A 24,813-nucleotide genomic window follows, 5' to 3' on the forward strand; every position below is an offset into this window, starting at 1 on the left:
CCGGGCTTTTGTTAATGTGCCTAGAATATCACAAAACTATATAAACAAAACAGCACAATTAGCCTTTATCACGCATGAGCAGGGTAGTGATTGTACATTTCCCTTACCTCAAAAAAGTTCACTCTTCGTGTCTGGCAGCAAGCTGTTTGTGTAATGTTAAAAGGTTGTTTCAAATATTTATCACTTTGGGTACAAAGGCACCCGAAAAGTTAAAATATTCCTCGAAAGCGTCGCTTATATGATTAAGGCAACGTCTATCGCGTCTTTTCTGAATTATTAGAACAAATAATTTGGGGTGTTGGCTTTCCCTATTTCAAAACAGCTATAATCTGCTAACGAAACAGTAAGCACCATGCCGTAAGCTCTACTATTCCGTAGTAGAGCTGCCACATTGAAGAATAATATAAAATTTTAATGCCATAAGCACCGAAACCTTCAGTGACAATGCCGAGGCTGACATGAGGAAACCAAACCCGTGCATGCAGCAATCATTGTACGTTTTGAAAATAAAGTGGCATTGCAAACAAAGCATGAAAAACATGCATAGAATGTCTACACAAACCACAATTTTGTTGCAATAAAACTTCGACAGTACAGAAGTCAGTATCTATTTATCAGGTTTTATGGCATCTCTTTCAAACTATTCCTTATAAGAAATCATAAACCCCATTGCTGACTAAAGTAAATGCTAACCAGGACACATCTAGGGTAGTGGAACGATGTCGTGGTTATTCACGATAGTGAACTCTCTCCCCCCAGCCAACAAGGCGAGCCTGCAGAGCCACGAGCAGTACCATGATGTGGCGACTGAAAACTACGACCACCTTGACACGGACAACGAACTGTCGTGGCAAGCGTATGCGCCCCAGGTCGAACCGCAACCGGATGCCAAGTTTCTGAATCATATTTCATTTCCTCGCGACATGTACGGGTACTTAGACAAGAACGTAAGTCTGCCGGTCAAATTTTTGTGGTATTTGTTTACCAAGTCGATGTTTGTGTTTAAATTGTCACTAGAATATTACATAAATTTAGTGTGGTGTTATCTAGTAGATATAACGGCACCATCTGTAGCGCACTATATCAAACCATGTTTTCTACGCACTCATTTTTATTGTACAATACCTAGATTTTGCAGCTTGCTTAGTGTTGCACGATAAAAATGGGTTGTAGGATTTTATGGTAGACGTTGTACATGCCTGAAGGAAACAAGACTCAGCTTCTGTTAGCCTTGATTCAATGTTCCTCAGCTGTTTGAATTATTTTTGTAGACCGCACTGCTATTACTACCGTGTACATGAATTCCTGACATAGAATGGTTAACGGCTTCCGAAAGGAGTTGGCTAATGTAGCTCACTGAAAGAAGAGATATTTGAGTTTGCAGATACGTTCTCCAGACACTTGTCGTTCGACGCCGCCAGATCTTTAAACGGACAATGTAGGCCGAATGAAATTTTGTTTTATCCGATAGATCATAGGTTTCCTAGCACTTTAATCAATTGTTTGAGGAGCAGCAATGCGTTATTAAAGATGATAGTCTTTCGTGGGCTACTTAAACAGAGAAATTTCGGTCTCTCTGTATGTCTGTCTGTCCGTGAGTCGATTCAGCCACCTGGCCAAAGATTCTTACTTATATATCTTATATACTCACAGCCAAAGGTAAATGTCTAAGCCCAGTTTATATGTTCATACATGTCAACGCTGTTGAACAAGAACAAGACATTACCCAAATAAAACACAGGAAATTAGTACACAATGGATATTCACAGTTTTTATTTATTAAAAAATTCATGGATGCTTGGTTTTTCGATTGCAAATGATATTCTACATCTATTGCAGAAAACCACCGCCTCCAGGCGGCATATGAAAAATCACGCGGCAACAGCAACGAAAAGTTTCACTAGCTAGGTTCCACGTTCTGCTTGGAACGCACGTGAAGTACGGCCACGCGAGTGTATAAACCTGGTATTCGGCGGCCTCCATTTACGCGCGTCTCCGCCGTAATGCAGCGCTGGCATTGAGGAACCCGGCCTGTAGCAGCGGAACGCGGCAAATTCAAATCACCTTGCGCAAACTTTTACAGTATTTACCTTTGAATGAGCGCGACGGTACAGGAGGAGCATGTGAGGTGGGCGGGAAAGCAAAGGGGGCCATTTCCTTGGCAAATGTATACAAAGGCTATCATCTTGTGACGACATTTGCAACGAAAGAAGCAGATACGCGGCCAATTGTTTTTTCACGAAACTGATTCGAATATCTCTCTGATTTGTTTTGTTTGTTTTGTTTTTTGTGACGTAGACATGGCGTCACAGAGGAGGAACAATGCCGCTAGTTTTGTCTAAAGCGTAAACGGTAGCCGCTAGGCGCTTCTGGGATGGCAACGGTAGATTTTACGTCACCATGCCATAGCCAACCCCCAAGAACGTTTCTTCGACTGATTAGACTAGCTTGCACTTTTATTATTTAATGCCGAAGAGAACTGCTTTTCACCGCTCCAGCGGTAGGTGTGACCTCATACACCGGCCACTCAAACCTCATGACCCTGGCAGGAGCGACGCAGCGACCAGCGCAGTTTCAAATATGGGGCAAGGGCGGCCGCCCAGGTAGGCATCGCTCAAGCGAGAGGCTTCATCTCACGTCGTATGGCGGTAAAGTTCACCTTATATTCTCTCCTGTCGCACGACGCAGCAAACGTTCGTGAAGTACAAACTCGCTTACCGCAGCCATCTTGAGTAGTGCTCGTGTCCAAGGTTCCGTCCGTCCAAAAAATAACAAGGGTAGAGGTACAAATGCATCTTTTACGGATGAGTTATCAACACCGGCTCGCGGCGAATGAAAGATCGCATGTTCGTATCGGTCGGATAGCCCCCTGCAGTACGTACCCTAACCTTTCAAGGGCAGCAAAGTTCGATACGGGCTTGGTCACGGGGCACCGATAGTAGCATCCACACGCGGAGGACGGATTAGAAGCTCAGGGGGGGTCGCTTAACCACCTGCAGGGAATCTGGTTTCTTTTGTGCTTCCTGCCGGGCTTATTGCATACAGTAGTTCGTGGGTTCACCGTGGTTGGTTACTGGCTTCACTAATAGCACACCAATCTTGTTGAAAACGATGCGGAAACCATAATGGCCGAACCTGAAGATTATATAAGCTTGCGTAATCTTTTGATTTTAATTTATTTCACGTACTAAACCACATATGTACTATTTGTTTAAGAAAAAACATTTATAGATGCTTCTCCAATGAGCTCTCGGCGTTCAAAACTTTTGTGACGTCACAAAATGTGGTGCCTGCAAACGCTACGCCAAAACGCTTAAAAACGGCACCCCTTTCTTGGTCCGTCGCAAAATCACACTGACGCAACTAAAGGGAGAAATTCTCTTTTAACTTTATTGATTCAGTCTGGTTTATTTGAGGATATTTGACCTTCATATCCCGAGGTTTTTCTTCTACTGCTGTAAACTTTTTTGATGTTGGAATTGATTTCATTTGCTTCTCCCTCTTATTCTCCCTTTTGTGGGGGGCAACCTTTTCAGTTTTCAACAAAGCTTTCTCTGTTTCTCTTTCTCTCTCACTAAAGCATAGGGCGGGGCATCGACATCTGTTTTCATGTTTATTGCGTTTTCTGCCCTATTGAGCAACTAATAGTTGCGAGAAGAGTATATTTAGATTCTCCGCACCGTAATACTTCGATACAGGCTAACTGGTTTCCACCCTTTAGTGTACCTTTAACAAGTGTCAACACGTTCCAATTTCTCTGGCCTGGGGTTTGTTCCACCCTCACGAGCACAGATAAGAAAGTGAGCAACATAAAAGAGGACCATTGAGAACGGTCCCCCAGTGCTCAGATTTCGAGTAAGACCCTCGCGTAGAAGCCGCGGAAGACGGTTATTACGGGCACAGCGATTGGGACAAACAAAATAACCTCTTCGAATAAGGTATTGCAGTAATCACCAGGCATGTCAAGGTACTCAGTGGGGATTTTTCGCCTCCATGGATCGGAATATTTAATAACGTAAAGCAGTCGTGCCCATCTACAATTTGGAAAATTTTGGCCCGGCTAGAATAATAATGAAGTTCCATTGATAATAGAATTATCACCGAACCCGGCAAAGCAGTATTGACCAGACTGTGTGAGTGCCGTTGAATGTCTTTCTGCAATGAGCTCTAAGGAATCAGGCCGAGCTTCCTTGTGGTGTTTGAGTAGGTGCGAAATGGTCGTTATGAAGGCAATTCGCACGCGGTGTGCACTAGTGGCACGCGCCGATTTCTGTGTTTTAATACACCGCCGACGCCGACGTAGAGGTGCAGCCTTAGGAATGTGGAACTCCAGCGCCATTCCCTCACGGTTACGCACCCTGTTTACATCGACTATCTTTTCCACTGACTGAATGTCAAACGAACACGATTCTCGGTTAGTCGAAGTACACAGGCATCGCTCATAGAAGAAACAACGGGCAATATTCTTGACCTGGTACTTCTGAGTGGCCATTTTTCAAGCTAAGTTTTTGACATAAAAGTTCGTGATGTAATATCTGACCATGAATATCCATAAGTCCGTTGCCATCATTCAAATACCCCTTGCGCATGCGGTTCAGCATTTTTAAAGTCCTTGATATACCGGGTGTCCGAGCTATCATGCCCCAAGATTTACAAAAAAAGGGCAAAGGCATTACTCGAAGAAAACTTGGTGCATAATGTTTGCGGTACTGTGGAGAAGCGGACAGCAAATTTTTATATAATGAGACCTAAATATTTCACTTGAAATATTGATATAACTTGAGAATTACTGTTTTATTCAGTTAACTGCCAATGAGGCAATTGTATGTACCCATTAAGGGCATTTAACTGCGGTATTTTCAGCGACGAAGTAACCAACCCAGGATCGCGTGGAGCCCTAATTTTATGTTGATCAGTGTGGGTTATAACACGGTTCCTACCTTAGGTGTAATGTACGTTGGACTGATGTAGATGGGTGCATTTTTGGCATACTTTTGCACGTCGACCAACCGCTCTCAAAATAAAAACTGCCTCGACCGCGTCGGAATAGCGCAATGGGGGGGGGGGGGGGGACGGCGTATTCTTTACAAGCGGGACCCACGTTCGCTTCAAACCACGGGAAGCGTGTTATTTTTCTTCACTTCAGGCACGATCATCGTCCACGTCGGAGAAATTTAGCTTTGCTGCAGTGCGTTGCAGCTGAACTACAGATGCGAGAAGTGCGAGACGACAGGTTTCAATTTCAAAATAAAAATTCAGGAATCCCAGGACGTCTCTAAGGCATTCAGTCTGAAACGTCAGGTAAAAAAATTCCGCCCGGCCGCGCATGCAAACCTCAAGTAATAAATGCAGTTACCCAACTGAAAGGTAATCCAGAACAACATAAACGAAATGTATTATCATCACCAGCCTACTTGACTCCACTGCAGGGTGAAGGCTACTCTTATTGACCTCCAACCGCTCCTCTCCTTCGCGGCTCGAGTCCACAGTTTACCCCTGAAGTTCAGTATTTCATTCCTCCAACCTTTTATTGGCGTCCCAGTTCTCTAGACCGATCTCTTTTTATCCACTGCTTCCCCCTAATCGTCCACCGGTTGTCGGTTCGTCTGACTACATGACCAGCCCAGGATCATTTCTTTTACTTTATTCAAACCATGATATCTTCAGCTCTAGTTTCTCCAGGTGGCTCGTTTTCTGTTCTAATACCCTTCCTTCCCTGGCCCGTAGAACTGACCTGTTTGCTTTCTAGTTGTATAGTAAGGTGTCAAGTTTCAGCTTCGTATGTCATCACAGGCAGCGTGCACTGATTGTCGATTTTTATTTAGGGTGGGAAATGTAGATTACTTTTTATTATTAAGTGCGAATGCACTTAATAATAAAAAGTAGTGCACTTTATAAGCGACCCCAAACCATCGACCGCCGGCGTCGGCGGCGGCGGCGGCGTCCGCAGTGCTCCTCTATATTTAAAAATGAAACAGCACCCGGCGCCAGGTTTCGATCCGAGGACTTTGCGGGCCGCAGCCCGACGCTCTACCGAATAAGCCACGGACGCGACGCTGATATCGGTGTCAGTAACGCGTCTTATATCTTTAACGCCGCTGCGCGCGTCCCCCTGCCCCTTCGCTCGCTCTTCCGCTCTCCTCGCTGGCTGCAGCTGCGCGCGCACCCTCTCTCTCTCGCGCGCCCGCCTTCTCTCTCAGTCTCCCGTCGAGAGCGGGTCGTGCGATGGATCACCCCGTGCATTCGCACTTAACCATGTTCACCCTCAGGGAAATGCTTGGGATTTTTGAGAGCGTTTGGCGAGTGCTTCCCAACCCATACCTGTCCATTGCACGACCTCTCTCTCGTGGTTTCGGTCGGCTACAACTATCTGTCCCAGGTAGTTTCAGTCTTTTACTCATTCTATCTTTTCGTTTCCCAAGTTGAAGGACGTTTTTACCAGGCTTATTTCTCATTATTGTACACTTATTCATGTTAAATTTTAGCCTCAAGGCCGTGTTTTGCAATTTTAGTTCCTAAAGCATTGTGTACATGTCTTCTGCAGTCTCACTCAGCAAGACTATGCCGTCCGCCAACCTAAAATGGCTCAATTACTCCTCATTTATCCTTAATACCCATATTTTCCCAGTCAACCTTAGTAAATGGCCCCTCGAGACATGCTGTGAATAGTTTCTGCGCAATGGTATCCCCCTGTCTTACTCTCTTTCGGTTCGGGAATTTATCTCTGTGTTTGTGAAGGGTTATCTTGCCGGTGAATTCCTTAACTATACATTGAAAAGCCCTATATATGATTCCTGTATGTTGTGGCCTTTTAGTGCTTCTGGCATAGCTGCGGTGAATACGAAATCAACCGCTTTCTCATAATCTATAAATTGCATGTAAAGGGGTTTAAGCGTAATCTGCGGATCTTTCTATCACTTGATTGGCGACATGGATGTGATCTGTGGATGAGCACCCTTTCATAACCCAGCTAAAGTCTGAGTTGGGTTGATGGGAAACCAGGCTGTCACCAATGGGGGTAACTATAACTTTGGTAATTGGCTTTGAAACAACTGATAGTAGGCTGATGGGCCAGTAATTCTTGAAGTCCTTCGGATCCCCCTTCTTATGAATCAAAGTAATGCTGTCGTTTCTCCAGGCTATCGGCAATACTTGACTCTTCGAGCATTATGAAAATAATACAGCAAGATTTTCCAGCAGAATATCTAATCCCGATTTTACAGAATCCATATTTATGCCGGCGTACCTGCAGTTTCCCTATTTTTATGCCATGAGTACCTTTCCAACAACCTCTTTAGTCACTAGTAGAACATAGAAAGCTGGCCTTGTACTCTCAGTAGTTTCCCATGGTTTTACATCCCAGGCGTACAGTCTGCTGTCGAATTGTTCTGACAGCCTAATTATCTCGTGCAAGTTGTGCATAATGCTACCCTGCTCGTCTCTGAGTGCAGGCAACATGTCTTTGCCGATGGCTAGCTTTCTCTTAGTTGCTTTTAGATTCCCCCGATTTGTACCGTTTCCTTGATCACCAGCATGTTGCATGCACGAATGTCGTTTATGTTACTTCTGTTAATGAATTTCTACAGCTCGTCTGATTCTATCCGGTCCCCCGTGCTTGAAACGTTTATGTTCTTACTTTTGGCAATTTGTGCCTTCATTTTCCTAATCCGATGTCAAGTTTGGTCGCTTCATGTTGTCTCCAACACAAGCGGCTGATTAAGTGAGTACCGACCTAAGGTTATTATGCAGCGTTTCTACAGTCACCTCATTTAGAAGCGCGAATTTGTTTTCAGAAGTAATTTTTAAACTCATGCAACCTGGCTCTGACACACTCCTTACGCGAGTTGTCTCGAGTTTTCTTCATTCTCTTTTGAGATTAAGTTTTAGCTTGCATTCAACCATCCTGTGGTCGCTGTTCGAAACCTTACTTAGCACCTCTGTGTTGTACGATGTCTGCGTTGTCTTTCAAAATGCAGTCAACTTGGTTGTTTTTTGTACCTTCGGCAGTTTTCCTATTTCCATTCTTTCGTTTGTAGAAGGACGTGTTCATCAAGCTTGGGTTAATTCTATCCGCAAATTTCACGAGTGTATCTCCTCGACTGCTATTGCTGTTGAATAAAAATCGCATCTCGTGTTCTTCCTTCCCTTGACATCCATTGTACCATATAATGTTTCTGCTTGTGGGCCCCATAAATACTTCTCCTGTCATTATAACTCCGCTTAACCCTATTATACCCCGCGTGATATCCGAGAGCTCGTCTAATATACGCGAAGTTTCCCTCACTAGACAAGTGCTTGCGTTGAACTTTGTCAGGGTAAATTTCCCAAGGCACCTGTCTGGACTCAACGATTCGTAGCACTCTCTCCTATATCGCTGTTCTCACCGCCGCCGCGGACCGGTGCTGTTGATCCCCTGCGGACTGAGGGCTGAAATTTCAGTTGGTCATGGGAGGTAGCCGCAAACTACTACATCATGGTGGCCAGATACTTCTCTTCTGTGAGAGTGCTGTTTATGTCCCTAAATGCCTTACTAACATAGTTCAATCTTTCGTGTGTAGCCCCATTACTATCGGGAATAATCATTGCTACCGAATCACGCTGCCCTCCATACATCCATGGGTCGGTAAGGGAGAGCAAAACAAAACATAGCGAGACAGCGAGAGACATTTCCCGCCCACGGCGTTGCCGCGCACGCCTGCGGTGATATAGAGCCAGCGTTAGTCAGCTTTGCTTTTTATACGCGCGGTTCTGACGAAATAACCGGAGGCGCTGGATAACTGATGAAATCTACAGGTAAACCACTGCCATGCTCAAGTGTGTAGCTACCAAATGGCTAGCCAGATGGCGAAAAAGGCCGCTGAATTTGTATTACTTTTTCTCACATTTCAAATACCGTTCTCACCAGAAAACTGTTTATTGTGCGTTCCGCAAACAACGCTGAAATGGTGGAAGGGATGAGTAAAAGTGACGCAAACCTAAGCTTTTTAAAATCCGGATACTTTGTGACCTTGACAAGGCTGCAAAGACACTATTTCCGTGTTTTCCACAGAAAAATTGTATACATTTTGCCACTTGGTTATCTACCCGGATTCATTTTTGCCGGCGCATACCCCTGAGGTGTAATCAATTAGAAATCTCATAAGTTTCTGCTACTACAGCCACTTCCTAGCCGTCGATTCAGTCGGAAATCAGCCCCAATTTAAACTCAGAGCAAAAGCACCTGCTTTAGGTTCTGATTAGCTGCTTTCATGACTGCTTAGCCTGCTCATCACAAGTCAAACGGACTGCTTTAGTCAAACACCGAATCATTACCGATGAAGGAGAGATGCCGCTTCGCCAACAATGGCAGAAGGTTTCCTCAAAAGAGCGATAGGTTATTTAACGCCAAGTCAAAGCATGTCACGCGGTGATGTGACACAGCCATTAAGGAGTCCGTGGGCATCACCTGTTGTCCTTGTTGCAAAGAAAACATGGTACTCTGCGATTTCGCACTGATTACCGCAAGTTAAACAAGATCACTGAAAAGGGTGGGTATCCGTTACACCGCATCGACGACTCACTAGATGGACTACGGCATGCCAGGGACTTCTCGTCCATCGGCTTGGGTGGCGGGTATTCGCAGATCGAAGCAGAGGCAGGGTACCGTGAGAAGACGGCCTTTATTACACCAGATGGATTTCACGAGTTTAAAGGGCTCGCCTTTGGCCTTTGCTCTGCCACCATTACGCTACAAAGAATAAATGGACAGTGTTCTCTAGCAACTGAAATGACGCTCTTGTCTTGTATGTCTAGATGACGCCATATTTCTCGCTGAAACATAAAATATCCGGAACGCCTCCGCCAGTGTTGGACGGGATACGTGCAGCTGCCGTGTCTCTCAAGTCAGAGAAATGCCACTTCGCTTTCGAAAAACTGTTTCTCGAAAACGTAGGGAACCATGAGGGCTTCAGCACCGACCCTGAGAAAACGGCTGCGGTGAGCTCCTTCCTGACGCCTTCGGACAAACGGGCTGCACGTCAATTTTTTGGCCTGGGCGTCTATTATCGAAGTTTTGTGCCAATTTTTCAAACTTGCGGATCCCTTCACACGTTTCCGTTAGGATGGCGCGCCTTTCGCTGCGGTACTAGCGAAGCACCTGGCTTTTGAGGAACTCAAGATGTGCCTAGAATGCACCCCTGTACTCGGGTACTCCGACGAAAATGCCGAGCCGAAAGTGTGCACCAATGCGAGCAACGTGGGTCTCGCCTCCGTTTTGGTGCACTAGCAGGGTGGAGTCGAGCGAATGATGACGTACGGAAGCCGTACTCTTTCCCGAGCGGAAGCGAACTACTGAACGACGGAGAAACAGTGCTTGGCGGTAATATGGGCGGTCGCTAAGTTCAGACCCTACTTATACGGCCGACCATTCCGCGTCGGAAGCGATGACCACTGCGTGTGCTGGCCCGCAAGCCTCACATATCGTTCGGGGCGACTTGTTCAAACTGTTCTTCACATCAGACTCTTCGAGCGCCAAGCTCGAAGAGTTTGAAGTGACCATCGTCTTAAAATCTGGGAAGCGGCACAACGACGCCGAGTGTCTGTCCCAAGCTCCGCTTGAGCGTGATCCTGTTGAGTCGGAAGACGATACAACGTTCCTGGAGCCTTGGAGTTGACAGATTCAGTCCAAATAAACAGAGATGACCCCGAGCTCGAGCCACTCATCGAGTACCAAGATGGGCGTAGCTCGCATTTCCCGCAACATTTTAGACGCTCTATTTTGTCGTTCCCGATGCAAGAACGGTGTGCTCTACAAGAGGAGCTTCCACCATACACAAGATCCCACCTTGTTGTGGTGCCAAAATGCCTGCTCGATGACGTCGTATATGCTTGTCACCTCACACCCTCGTACGAATGTACTACTGGGCTAAGTTAGCAGCGATAGTGAAGCATTGCGTCACCACGTGCCTTGACTGTCAGGGTCGAAAAAACCACCTACTAGGCCAGCCGGCTTCTTGCAACCGATTGATCTACCACGCCTGCCGTTAGAATAGGTTGGCATGGATTTGCTGGGCCCATATCTTCTTTCATTTACTGGCAGCAAGTGGATTGTGGTAGCACACGACTATCATACACGATACGGTGAAGCAAACGCACAACCCAGTTGAACATCAGTTGAGATTGCGAAATTTTGCATCCATAGTATTGTTCTTCGACATGGTGCCCCGGCCGTCGTAACCACTGACAGGGCGCAGCATTTACCTCGGCCTTTACCGAAGAATTGATGAATTTTGCCTGCACCGACCACCGTAGAACAACTGCTTGCCATCCGCAAACAAATGGGCTGATTGGGGCGTTCCACACGACCATCGCGGACATAATTTCCATGTTTGTAAACGTCAAACACAACAAGACGACGTATTAGTTTACGTTTATTTGCATACAACCCGGCGGTCCAAGAAACATCAGGCTTCTTCCATTGCCGTCTAGTTCACGGTGTAGAAGAAACGACTATGTATAATGGCATGCTTTTACCCAATAAAACGAATGCGCTCCATCCAGGCACTAAAGAATTCGTTCGCTGTGCCGAAACAGCTCGGCTTTTTGCACGATGGCGAATGCGCCACCAACAGTCTGTCGACCCGTACTGGTATAACAAACGTTACAGAGAAATGTTATACCAGTCCGGTGACCAAGTATGGGTTTGAAAACCTGTACGTCTCTACGGGTGCTCAGAAAAACATTTACGGCGTTACTTTGGTCCTTACAAAGTCGTGCGTTGACTGAGTAGTTACCTACCAGGTTCTTCAAGAAGAAACAGTGCAATCTCGCCGAAGGGCTGCTACCGAAGTCGTTTATGTTGCTAGAATGAAGCCCTACTATTCGCATTTATTGATGGTGGTGACTTCAATTGCGTTAGTCATGTAACTTACTTTGGCCACAGACGTTCCTCGCAAGCTCCCCGAGTGCAAGCCAATTTAGCCCACCAGTGAACGCTCCAAGTACACTCCCTGTTCGGCCTGGGAATTGTATACAAATATGATTTGTTTTGTTTTAGATGCGGAGCATCTCATGCTCGGGGCTGTGTCCCTCCCTTCCTTGTCGACCGTTGTCCGCACTTTGCTGCGCGTGCGCGTCTCTTGAGCCCCGTCAGCGTTTGGGCTGACGTCAGCGCAGTCCACTATAAAAAGAAATAGTTAGGTGGCACCCGGTTGCGATCCCACGACTCCCTGGCCGCAAAGGCAGGTACGTGGCGCTGTTCCCACTGCGCTTCATACCAAGACGGGAGCTTGTGCTACGAACGCCCCTTATGTCCTTCACTCATTCAAAGTACGCCAAGAAGCTGCCGATACAACGAAGGCACGCGAAGCTGAACGTCAACGGAAACGACGAACTGAAAACTAATGGGAACTTCAGTCGACCCTATGGCTGCTTCGCATACTACTCATGGTTCCCCTTCGGGAAGAGGGTGTATTTTGTTTTTCAGAATTACTTCTTTTTTCTTCATATCATCGGGGAGATGCTTTTCGTAGAGGGGGAAGAGGTAGTGCTACACTACAAAGGTCAATTACCACTCAGAGGTATGCGCCGGCAGTTATAAAGCCCACTCTTTAAGCTAGTGGCATGGTCTTTTGCGTAAAGAAGAAGTGGTTCTGTGGCAGTTGCCTCTGGTCTGTATCCTGCAAACAACAATAACGATCTCCAATAAACCGAGCTCTCCTCTATACTGCGACAATATATAGTTAGCCATTGCTCGGGCGGTCGGAGCAAGTGGATTAACTGTTCTATGCCCCAAGGAGTTGTGAAGGTATTCGAATTTAAGCCGTGTTACCTGGGTCACCATGGATCATCATCCTTATTCCTAGCCAGGTATAGACACGGCGTTTTTCACGTAGCGCTCAACTTATTTAGAGTTACTTCTCATTCGTATTTACTGTGCAATGCTGCGCAGGGTCTTTTTTAGCTTTGCTTACAATGTTGGACCGCTTCCTAGCAAATAACGCTTCATTCTTCAACCCCCTCATTTGTAAATGAACTTCACGACGCTGTTAACACTGTTGCATAGCATTATTTTTAATCCATTTTTTTTGCTGGGTGATTTCCATTTTCACAAAATACTTTGCACTCCAAAACCTGTTTCGGTGTTAACCTTTCCTGGACCAGCTGAGGAATTTTGGAACTTTCGCTCTACCTTTTTTCTTCTCTCAATTACAAATTATTGCAACCAGAATATCACCTAGTTCTGCCGGCGCTCTTGAGTTGATTCTGACAAAACATCCCCATTTTCCTTTGCCGAATACGTCCGTGCCAGGAATCAGCGATAACTCAATACTCAGCTTTTCAAATGCGATTTCGTTGCGTAGAGATACAAAACAGGTGAAACCAGACACGACTACAAGAAACCGAATGTTGAAGCAATTAACCTAACGCTATCATCCTTCTTTGACGCTTACTTGGCAGGTTTTGACGGACGCTGCGTTAAAAAACTTGAATGTCTTTCCTTTAAAGTGAATGAACTAACAGATAATATATATTCCGCAACACAGCATCACTGCTCATTCATTGAAACCAGGGTTTGTATTTGGGCAAGTTGGTACATAACTTCAACAAAACAGCGCTAAGCACGGGACTAAAGGAAGACGAAGACTACACAGCGCTTGTGCAGTCTTCGCCTTACCTTGGTTCTGTTCTTAGCGCTGTTTTGTTAAAGCCATTGGCACCCTTGCATAATTCTCATTTGAGATATGTGTGTAATAAGAAAAGCCTTTTTTCTTCAGCATGACGGACTCCTAGTAATTCTAGTTGGGCTGCCTATAGGACCGCTTCCAACGTTTGTGTGTCAGCTGTAAAGCTACTAATTTCTGTTGAAAACCCTCCCATCCACACTGGACACTGACGTTTTAAAAATCTCTACATTAGCTACCCCGCCCCTGAAGAGAAAATAGTCTTAGAAGATTCATCAGGCAGTACCATTTCAATCCCTCAATCCGGAGTTGTGTTGAGTCCCTCACTTGTTAAATCCTTCGGTATATGCCCTCATATTGTGTACCATACTGCAGATTGCTTTCTTCACATCGCAATCCTACCTGCGCTTGTATAAGCACTCGGCGTCACTTCGTTGATTGACAGATTCCAACACCATTCATCTAATGGACAAGACTGTATTGATGCAAAATTTCTAAAAAAACAATTTCATTTATTCTGATATACTGACCAAGATGTTTTAGCAATCGTTCAATACATCTAGTTTTCATGCTCAAGTGAAAAAAATAGAAATTGGTTCACTGAAAAAAAGCAAAAACGTTCTTTCCCATTGAATTACCGCTCCATTTCGTTAACAAGTACTTGTTGCAAATTGTTTGAACACGTAATTTTCACCAACCTTAAAAATTGTCTTTAATTCTAAGCTATTTTTTCCTTCAGCACAACATTGGTTTCAAAAATCGTTTTTGTGTGAGTGTCATTCTATACCGTCTACTCTCCAGTACGATGGTATTTTACACCGACATTCTCAATGTTATTCCATTTTAAATGCAGAGCATTTGTTTACCTCACGATGTCACCCTTTCTAGTTGTCCATCGTCGTCCGCACCACTCCCCCTACACTATATAAAAAAATAATACTTACCGGCGCCTGGTTTCGATCCCACGACCCTGCGAGCGGAATGCAAGTTACAGAGAGAGAGAGAGAGAGAAAGACTTTATTTATGGCCAGCAGGGAGTGGGAGGTCGGGATGCGCAGAGCCTCCACATTCCACCCACGTTCACGACATCTTCGGGACTAGGCCCCGCCGGCGTCGGCGTGAGCGGTGCGCGAAAGGTACTCGGGAGTTCGTCCCTTTCCCCCCCGTGTGCGACTCGCTCCGCTTCTGCCTGGCGAGAGCAGCCTCGAGCTGCTGGACGGCGAGTGCCGTATATTCGACGGACCTGGCTGCAAGTTACATGGTGCTCACCCACTGAGCCACAAAGCCGACATAGAATGAAGGGCTACGAACGCGTCTTATATCCTTGACTCATTCAAACTACGCCAAGAAGCTGCTGATACGACGCATTCACTACCTGTGGGCGGAACGCGAGGTACATTGTGCTCTTCCCACTGCGCTACAATAATCATACCCACCTGCTAATAAATAATGTCACGTGAGCACGTAATTACGTCTCCTCATTTAATTACAATACAACAACCAACAGCAACAAGTGCAACAACATTAATGTAACCCCCGGAAATTCTCTGCATTTGATGGTGCCCCTCGCGAGGGGGATGTTTAGTTTCCTGCCGCAGCAAGAACCAGGTGGCCTCCTGCGCAGTTTGTGGCGCATACCCACTGGAGGGATTGGCCAGGATCGTTTCACTTACTACATGCCGGATACGGCAGGATTTGACTCGAATTTCCCTGTACGCGGCTTTTTTCAATTGGTTCATAGCGTTTCACAAGATATGTTGCCTGCTGTTACTTTTAGGCTAAGTCGACTAAAACGTTACCCTACCGTGCTTAAGTCGATCAACTATTTCCTTCTCAAACAATCACAATTCGTCACTGTGAACAATTTTAATTTTTCTCTGTGCCCTCTTTGTTCTGGAGTTCTCCAGAGATCGGTTCTTGGTTCTTTCCTGTTTTTTTCTGTATTAACAACCCTTCGTCTCTCGCATCTTCAAACAACCAATTATTTGCAGATGACTGTGTTATTTTTCGCGTAATTACACTGAAAGTGACGGAAACCTACTTCAGTCGAATCTTGACAAGGTAACAAACTGTTTTCATGAATGGGTTATAGAACTAAACGTTTTTAAATGTAAAGTGATGCGCATATCGAAGAGTATTAACAGCGCCCTTCTATACTACTTGAACAAAGTTTCGTAGCGTTTCTACATTATTTTAAGTGCCTATGTTTCCACATTTCAGCTAACCTAAATTGGATGCTACACCAGGAACATATAATTAGCAAAGCTAACCACATGCAGGGTTATCTGCGCAAACTTCTCGAACTTCCCAACCTCATTGAAACTTTTGCTTTATAAAACACTAATCAGGTCAAAAATACAGCATGCTGCTCCAGTGCCGGACCCCTGCCACGATGATATAATTAATGCTCTTGAAATTGCATAAAATACCTCTGCTAGGTTCGTTCAATTCAATTATAACCGTACGGCAAGCATCTCCTCCGTGAAATCCATTATCAGACTTTCATCTTCAGCTTCCCGCAGTAGTTATATTTCTTTGAGGCCGAAGTGGCACTTCGAGGAGTTAAGCTGGAGGTGGGCTTTGCGGGAAACGGCAAGGATGACCCATAGACGAGAAAAATGAGTCTGGAAAGTAGGGGAGAAAACGATCGCATTGTCAAGGTGACAGAGGCATGTGGACAACTTGAAGCTGTGAAGGAGTGAGTCCATCATGCGCTCGAATGTCGCTGGTGCATTGAAAAGGCCGAACGGTATGACCTTAAACTGATAACGTCCGTCCAGTTTAATGAAAGCAGTTTATTCTTTGTCCAAGTGTCGACGGCGATTTGCCAGTAGCCTGAGCGAAGGTCGGTGGAGGAGAAATACTTGGCGCCGTGGAGACAGTCCAGGGCATCGTCTATTCGGGGTAATGGGTGAACGTCTTTTTAGTAGTGTTGTTGAGGTGACGATTGTCGACACAGAATCTCCAGGTGTTGTCTTTCTTCTTGACCAGGACAACCGGCGAAGACAAAGGGCTGGATGAAGGCTCAATGATGTCTTTTTGAAGCATCTCATCGACCTCCTTTTGAATGACCTGGCGTTCAGGGGCGGAAACACAACATGGCCGCCGATGGAGGGGGCTGGCGTCACCAGTGTTGAATCGTTGTTTCACCAAGTTGGTTTGGCCTAAAGGGTGGTCGTCGAAGTCAAAAATATTTGGAAAGGAGCTCAAAATGGTCTAAAGGTTGTCAATTTGATGTGGTGTTAGATCAGGACCAATCATGTTAACGAATTCATCAAATCAGTCCTCGCGGTTCGGAATATCATCCCGGAAATCGGAATACCCATCAGTCGTTAAGGTCAGAATGTGGCTGTGGTCAAGAGAACGCAAGTTCGCCAAGGCCATTCATTCGTAGACGACTTGTGGGGAAGAACCAAAATTCAAAAGCGCAAGGTTGGCGTGATATTTGGTGACTGTAACGAGGGAATGAGGAAGACTCACCTGACATAACAGCAGAACGTCAGTGATCGGGGCAAGGACATACCAACCATCGGGCATGGCAGGAGTAGAAAAACGATTAACGTATGTGACAGTTTTGGTGGCAAACGGGTAAACTTCTCTGACTGAAGTCGACATTCTATTTCATGAGTGATATGAGAAATCGGCAGGGCAAGTCGAACTTCACCCGTGGAGCAATCGATGAGCACAGAAGTTTCTGTAAGGAAGTCGAGTACAAGGATGATATCGGGAGGGCAGTGCGGTAGGACATGAAACAATACAGGGATTTGGTGATTTGCGATGGTGATACGAGCGGTGCACGTGCCAGGAATGGCTGGCGTGCCCTCATCGGCCACTCGCACTATACAGGACGAAGAAGCAGTGCGAACGTTTTTGAGCCGTCGGCAAAGGTCAGAACTTATTACATAAATTTGCGCACCAGTGTCCACTACCGCCTGAATACATACACCATCGACAGTTATCTCTATAAGGTTAGGACGGGGCGCAAAGGTCAAAAGAGGATTTTCGTGCGGGGTCGTCAATACGGCATCACCGCTAGGCGCTGCATCGTCTATTTTTCCGGAATGGAGCGTAGAGGATAGAGGGAGAAGAGAAACGGCGGGGCTGGGGCGACGGCGATAGGCGACGGCGAGGGGACGGTGAGCGACTGTGGTGGCCAATAGGTTGTTCGACAGGAGAGCGGGAATCCGCGGCGTCCTGGGTTTGGCGAGGGACAAAAGATCGGGTCGTGATTGGGTGTTGGTAGCAATAAAAGCCGGGACAGGGTCATGGTGGTCATCGGCTTGTATGGTAGCGAGAAACATGCCCGACGCGGTGACAGGTGAAGCAAATTGGTTTGTCGTCATGAGTGCACCATTCATCCGGGTTGCGGTATCGAGGGTGCATGTACTGGGTAAGGAGATAACTGGTGGGCAGAAGATCGCGGGTGCAAGGGCAACTTAGGGAGCACAACAAACCGAGGCCGTGATTATCAAGTACCTGGCGTACTACGGTCTGGATCAGGGATAGTGTGGGCGTTACGTGGTCTGGTGGGGAAATGAAAGTTGGCGGATCCATTGGTTCTAGTTCCCGGCGCACAATGCGTACCACATTTTCGGGCGAAGAAGTGGTGAGCTCTCGCAGGACGACGTGGCTTCTGTGTTGGGGAACCTAGTGAAGTTCTGTACAATGCGGTGGCATTTCGCCTCCTCGAAGCGTCGGCACTCAGCAAGGACTCTGTCATGGTCGAGAAGTTCTTGATAACAAGCAAGATAAAGGCGCCATCGGCAATGTCTTTCAATATATGGCCTCTCTTGTCGGACTCAGACATTGTGGAATCGACCTTGGCGCAAATTTGGCGCAAAGGGAAAGGCCATCTCGTATGTATGCTACATACGGCTTCTTGGACATCTGAGCACGTGTGGAAAGTTCTTGCTTGGCACTGAGCTGACGTCCGAGGGGCGTCCCAAACACCCGCTTTAGCCTCTCTTTGCACATATCCCAGCTAGTGAGCTCATGTTCACAGGTATTATACCACGCGACGGCCATCCCCTTGAGATATAGAACGATGTTTGCCAGCATGATCCATGGACCCCAGTCGTTATGGCGACTTACACGCTCATACGTGGTGAGCCAGTCGTCCACGTAGACGTCGCCGGTGCCGTAGAAAAATCCAGTATCGCGGGGGTAGGTAAACACAATAGATGGTGGCATGGCCGGTTGATAGTGCTGCCCAGAACCGGTAGGCGTGGTGTCCTGAGAGAGCTGGCATCCGCTCCAAAGCTTCGTCGCCTCACGGAATCTTTGTAGCACCTCCACCAAGATAAGACGGTGTAGACGGGGTTAGAATTAGAGCTATTTACGGTATTTGCAAACGGGGAAAATCAGAGACACAGCAGTGTACCATTTTAGCTCCTGCCGGGCGCCACACCGATTGTCGTCTTTCTCGTCCTCCACGATTGGCCTCATGTCTTGCAGGGGGATTTCCCTTTATAGCAGCGGCTTCACCACTTCGCCAAGGAAGGCTGCACCATAACAGTATTCTGCCGTTCTCTCGTAGCTCGTCGCCAAGGCGGGGCAATTACTCGTGCCTTTCGCCACGCTTTGATCCACAGCTTTTCTGTTCGCTCTATCTTCGGTGGCCTCTTTGATCTCTCGGTTTCTCGTGGCGCGACGCCGCCGGAGAGAATGTCTCGCGTGGTGTTGGCATAGCACCCTCTCCCTCAAACTATAGACATTCTTTACTCCTTTGGCTTTGGCGCTCGTACTATTTCCTTCGTCTTCGGTGTCCCCTTCGTTCGCTCGGCCCTAACGACTTAAGACGCGCGGTGAAACTACCGGACCAAGTGCTTAGGCGCTGCGCATTAACAGTGTGTGCATACTTTGCTAGAGGCCAGTTCTAACAAGAAAGTGTCACATCCTCCACCTCGCATACACAAACAAGAGGTGCTCAACGCCTTATTTGATACTTTGCAAGGTTGGTCCGCCCACGTGAGACCAGGTGTTCCGATGTCACTGGAGTGAGAGAGAATTGACGCATGCTCAAAATTTGGATAAAGAGAAAAGGGTTAATATAAGCCATGTAACACATAGGCAGGCCAGAGAACACTTACCGTAAGATTTACGCTACTATAGTCATTTACAGGGGATGAGCGACAAGAAAGTAACACAATCGTTCGAGGTGGGGCTAGCGCGCAGTCGCACGCACACAAATTTCAAACACAATAAAGGGGTTGGAAAATGCTGTACGCGAAGCTCTACAACCTAACCATATGTTGCACAGTAGAGGGCAAAGACGAGACAAACACAAGGGCTAAAACACAGTGAACCATAGCGTTCACGACTTACCGGGCACGGTCTTCATGGGCCGACGCCAAGTAGCAGACACTTAAAATGTAACCATAAGCATGACCTGGACATGATACGCTAACTCTAGATAGGGTCTCCACCACCGAGCAAGACAGAGTCAAGCGCTCACTGCTGCCCGGAAGAAAACATTTTCGGGTGCAGATAATGTCCTAGCAGCGCCTGCCGCATCGCTTTTCCTTTGCTCTCTTCCTGATTCGCACCCCCTCCCGTCCGTGTGCCTTTGCACATTGGCTCTGCCCAGCGGCTCGTAACTTTTCGCCGCGACATCTGTCTTAAAACTTATGAAACTTTGCAGCATTCACGAGATACCTGTACGCATGCTGAATTTATATTTTGTTCCCTGTGCGCTGTTGCAATGACCGGTGCGGGTAATCGCACACCGCGTACGCACGTGACAATTGCTTATTTTCTATCAGGGAGCGTTTACTCCGACTTAGCAAAAGCAGCTGAACAATACTGACCTCAACGTAAAAGCTCTCACGTGTGGAGCAGTGATTCTCTAGAGCACCTGTGGCACCCTTAATTATATTTCAGTATAAGTTCAGCGTTGAATTCGACAGTAGTCCAGAGGCCACGCCGCAGCTACTGGGAAGTGAAACAAAAAAACACTAGAGGGCGTTTTTAATAGAAATGGGTACTACGGGTTTATTCAAGATGGCTTCATGATTATTATAATTTTCTTGTTGTTTGCGGATTTCCAGTGGTCGCATACAGTGGAAAGATCACCCCCAACAGAGTGGAAATCGCACCGTGTACCTCTCCAGTGCAATGAGATAGGATTTAGCTTCGAGACCCGAGCGACCAACGTTCTAACCAGACGAGGTGACGGGGTTTTCTGTACGAGGCTTTTGTTCGAATTCGTCACATCATGATGCCTTGATCCGTTTGGTTGCGCGGCTACCGGCGAGCTAGCAGGTTCAGGCGGCCCCGTAAAGTTCCCCGCAAATAAAACATTCAGGAAAAGACGCACATTTCCGGCACCTGAACACTGCCGACTGACGTAAAAAGGCGTAGTTTGTTCTGTTGCTTTGTGGGCTATCTCAACAATTCGGTCTACTATTCCATGCCCTGTTGTGTGGTTTTTTTATTTCTGAAGGACAAACCACCCACGTGCTCTTCTTCTGAATGATTTGGTATACACCCTTCGGTGTTTCTTTCCTTTGCTTTGCTTATAGGTAAATGCTTGCGAATAAAAAGCGTTGCCTCCGGTTTAATAATTGAGTTGTAAGTGAGCACTTTTTTGTTCTGTCTTGTGCGTCGTGGTTATTGCGCTTCTATTTTTGATTTTGCAAACTTGACCAAGCTTCAGATTTGGTAAGGTGCAGGCAGTAACTTTTTTCTTGATCCCAGCACCGCAACATTCCAGCCCCCACCTCCGCAGCATAAAAAATAATGCAAAAATCTTTTTGTAATAGCTCGCGTTGAAGCGTATTACACTTTTATTTTTCGCTGCCCGGCACTGCCAAGAGAACTTTTTAAAGAGCACAAACGCATTCATGAAATGCCTGCCAAACAGCCTGTACTTGAACCAGTCAGGAGCTGTAGGTTCTTTGTATACTAACATTTGTCGCGTTCTTTTTATACCGCAGATTCCCTGCCGGAACGAAAGCAGCGGCTGTCGAGTAATCCTCCCAGATGAAGAAGCCGCTAATTATTCTCCGCTACTGCGCCTGTCAAGATTCTTCCTATGCTTAGCAACCGTAGTATGTCGGGACGAATGTACGCTCAAATGTACGGCGCCTGTTGAGGATTCAGTGCCAGAAAAACCACTCGTCCCAGCCGAAAAGGAAAGTGAACAACTGGTAAAGTTTGAAAAGAATGTTACAAGCCAGGTTGACGCACTAGACGTAAAGCTTGCGAAGCTAATAGAGGAGCTTGATTCCCAGAAGAACAAACTTGTAGAAATTGGCCATCAGCTCAACCGTTTCAACGACACACTCCAGAAAAAATTGAGAGCAGCCACAGCCAGCACTTTAGAATCTCTGGACAGTAAGACACGTGAGGTGAAAGCTCTTTTGAATGAAAAAACAGAAGCAATGACGACGATGTTATCCTCAGTAATATCAACGGTGGCAATTAATCCGACAACACACCGGTGGACTCTAACAGGATACGCAGGATACAAAGCAAAAGCAATAGAAACAGGTAGGAAGTCGGAAATGGGGGAAAAAGCATATCTAAAGCACTATTTAATATCTTGGGGAATTTATATGAAAGCTGAGGATGGTCATGTGAACCTTTACTTGGTGTTTCAGCTGAACAAAGGCAGAAACGATGAATTTCTTGATTGGCCATTTACGAATAGGTTGAAGCTGTGCCTTATCCATCCGGAAACGCAAAAGGAAGAATGCGCTACTCATAAGCCAACCCTAGCCGGGGAGCATATCAAATTCTTCGCTAGACCGCTAAAGGGTAGCAATGAACGGGTTTATTTAAAGGGCGCCAAGTTTGAGTCAAGCTACATTGAGGAGAATGGTTATACGAAGGAAGATAAGCTATTTTTAAAGTTGGAGGTTCTCACATGATTTGATTTTGAGACCCTATTTTTTGCTAATACTTCCCAAAAATTTATAATTTCTGCATGAATAATGAAGAAAAACTTAAAAACAAAACAGTGTTTAAGAAACGAGCTGTTGGGTCAATCGTGGCTTACTTGGGAACGCACACACAGAAAAGGGAAACAAAAACAATCTCATTAAACAAGGAATATGTACTCTGCCCCGAATTACTTCAAATAAAGTTCCCGACAAATATACCTTCTGCAGCGTGGTTTTTTTTTCTGAAAACAAACACAGAAAATTCACCAGTCCAACAGAAAAGACAATGACAAATGCACCGATTGGTCAATTTCTTTCTGAATCGATCATATTATACACATGGCGCGTTTAGGGCCAAAGAAGGGGACGATCCTAGACAACTAGATAAGGTCCTTGCAGTCGTTGTAAAATAAAAGTACTTTTCGGGCAAGGTGAAAGAAGAAATTTTTCCCAAGGATAACTTGAACCACGTGCAGTAAGCTGAGTGTAACACAGAATCTGGCCGTCTCCCGTGCTAGCCCCAGGCCATGCCGGGCTTCCCTCAAAAAGATCCCTGCGTGTATGATCGCTACTATCAGTGCCTTCCCGCCCACTGCCTCTCCTTCGCCAGCTTCCCTTCTTGTTTTATTTCTCTACGTACTTTTCATGTTTTCTTTCCTTTATTTTTTTATTTTATTTTATGTTGGTTTCAACACTTCCTGTTGCTACGTCTCATGTTTGAGCAGTTTTTTTTTTTCTGTATATATTTCCCTCATATTTTATTTACCTCCTTAAATGTCTTTCTTTAATTACCTTGTAATTTCTCTCTGTGAGCGCCCCTTTCCTGGCCAATCCCCCTGAGTGGGTATGAGCCATCTCTTTTGGCACCACCACCACCACCAGAAAATGGAGCTTCACTATAATCGAGGGTGGGAATGCCATCCGCATAAGCCTGAACTGAAATGCAAGCGGCCGTCGCGTTTCTGATGGAGGCGAAAAGCAAAAACGCCCGTGTGTACGAGATTTCCGCGCAAGTTGAAGATACCCAGGTGGTCAAAATTAATCTGGAGCCATACACTACGGCGCGCCTCATCGCCTGCGTTGCCTCGGCGCGGTAAACCCGACAATAAATAAAAACGCGGCAGTGGGTTCGACATACACGTGAGGTGATTATACAGTGTTCAGTCGAGCCTGTGGTTGCGGTGAGCTTCTCCGTGCCGTAGACGCTATTATAAGGGCAATACGGCTTTTTCAATCGAAGCTTATACTGGGTGGCTCGTGTTGTCGTCGGTATTTCTTTTGGCATCATATGTCGAAACTATCCCCTTCACCGCACTCTTCTACTGCTCAGCCCCAGCTGGCGGCCGGATGTCGGCATATACCGGAACGACAACAAGCACCGCCATCCTCTCGCCGAGTAAAAATGTTTGCTCACTCGTGGCCTCCGCGATCAACTACCGGCGGTGCGCCGTTGCTCCGGCCATTCCAATCGCCCGGAGAGAGCGTAATTCCGAAGAGGCTGTTTCGCCGTTTTCGCCGTTTCGCCGTTTTCCCTGGCGCGGGCGGGTGCAGAGGACGAGAACTCGGCCTTCGCAGCCTGTGTGTGATGTTTAATAAAACAGTTACCGCACACCAATGCAGGTGAACGGTAGAAGTAGTTACCGGTGCCATTTACGGTAGTTACTGGTGCTTTGAATTTTTGACGGAGATTATGCCCGGGGTGATGCATAAGTGAATTTACTGCACAGCAGTATTCTTTTTTGTAGTCACGCATGGTTCCAAAACACAAGACGTTTTCCGGTTTTGTTTCTAAAAATCTCGCTCATGTTGTTTGGAACGCACGGAACGCATATTCCGTGTGTTCCAAGCAAGAACCAAAATTTGGGAATTCAACCGACCGAAATCCAAACATTAGTAAACACGAAAATACCCACTATGTCGTTTGCTTTTTTCTTTTTTAAACGTGCGGTCTTTGACAGATAAAGTAGATGACATGGCAACACTACTTGAAACGTTTGGCGTAACTTTTACCGCGATAGCATTAACAGAGAGGTCGTATACTTCAGCATCCGAAGTGTATACTGTCCAAATGGCTATCGGTATTTCGTCTGCAATATGCAGGGTTAACGTGCTGGTGCCGTTTATTGGCATGCATGCTTGCATATACAAACGTACCGAGAGACTTCCAGTCTACCATAAATGGACGTGGTTTAAGTAATGTAATAAAAATCTTTTCTTGAATTACGATTGGTATAGTTCTCCACTTGATGTGTTCATTAACTAATATCCCG

General features: G+C 46.2%; 1 protein-coding gene across 1 annotated transcript in view; it reads left to right on the forward strand.

The window, feature by feature from the left end:
- Positions 1-22,759, forward strand: part of LOC144168836 (uncharacterized) — a 59,216-nt gene extending 36,457 nt beyond the window's left edge. The window contains exons 4-5 of the mRNA XM_077697819.1: positions 760-947; positions 21,596-22,759. Coding sequence (XP_077553945.1) covers positions 760-947; positions 21,596-22,531 — 1,124 coding nt within the window. The 3' untranslated portion in view covers positions 22,532-22,759. The remainder of the gene's footprint in view (positions 1-759; positions 948-21,595) is intronic.
- Positions 22,760-24,813: the final 2,054 nt, after the last annotated feature.

The sequence above is a fragment of the Haemaphysalis longicornis genome, unplaced genomic scaffold (genome assembly GCF_048455015.1).
Source record: "Haemaphysalis longicornis isolate Haplotype H1 unplaced genomic scaffold, Haemaphysalis longicornis Haplotype H1 scaffold_2, whole genome shotgun sequence".
NCBI lineage: Eukaryota > Metazoa > Arthropoda > Arachnida > Ixodida > Ixodidae > Haemaphysalis > Haemaphysalis longicornis.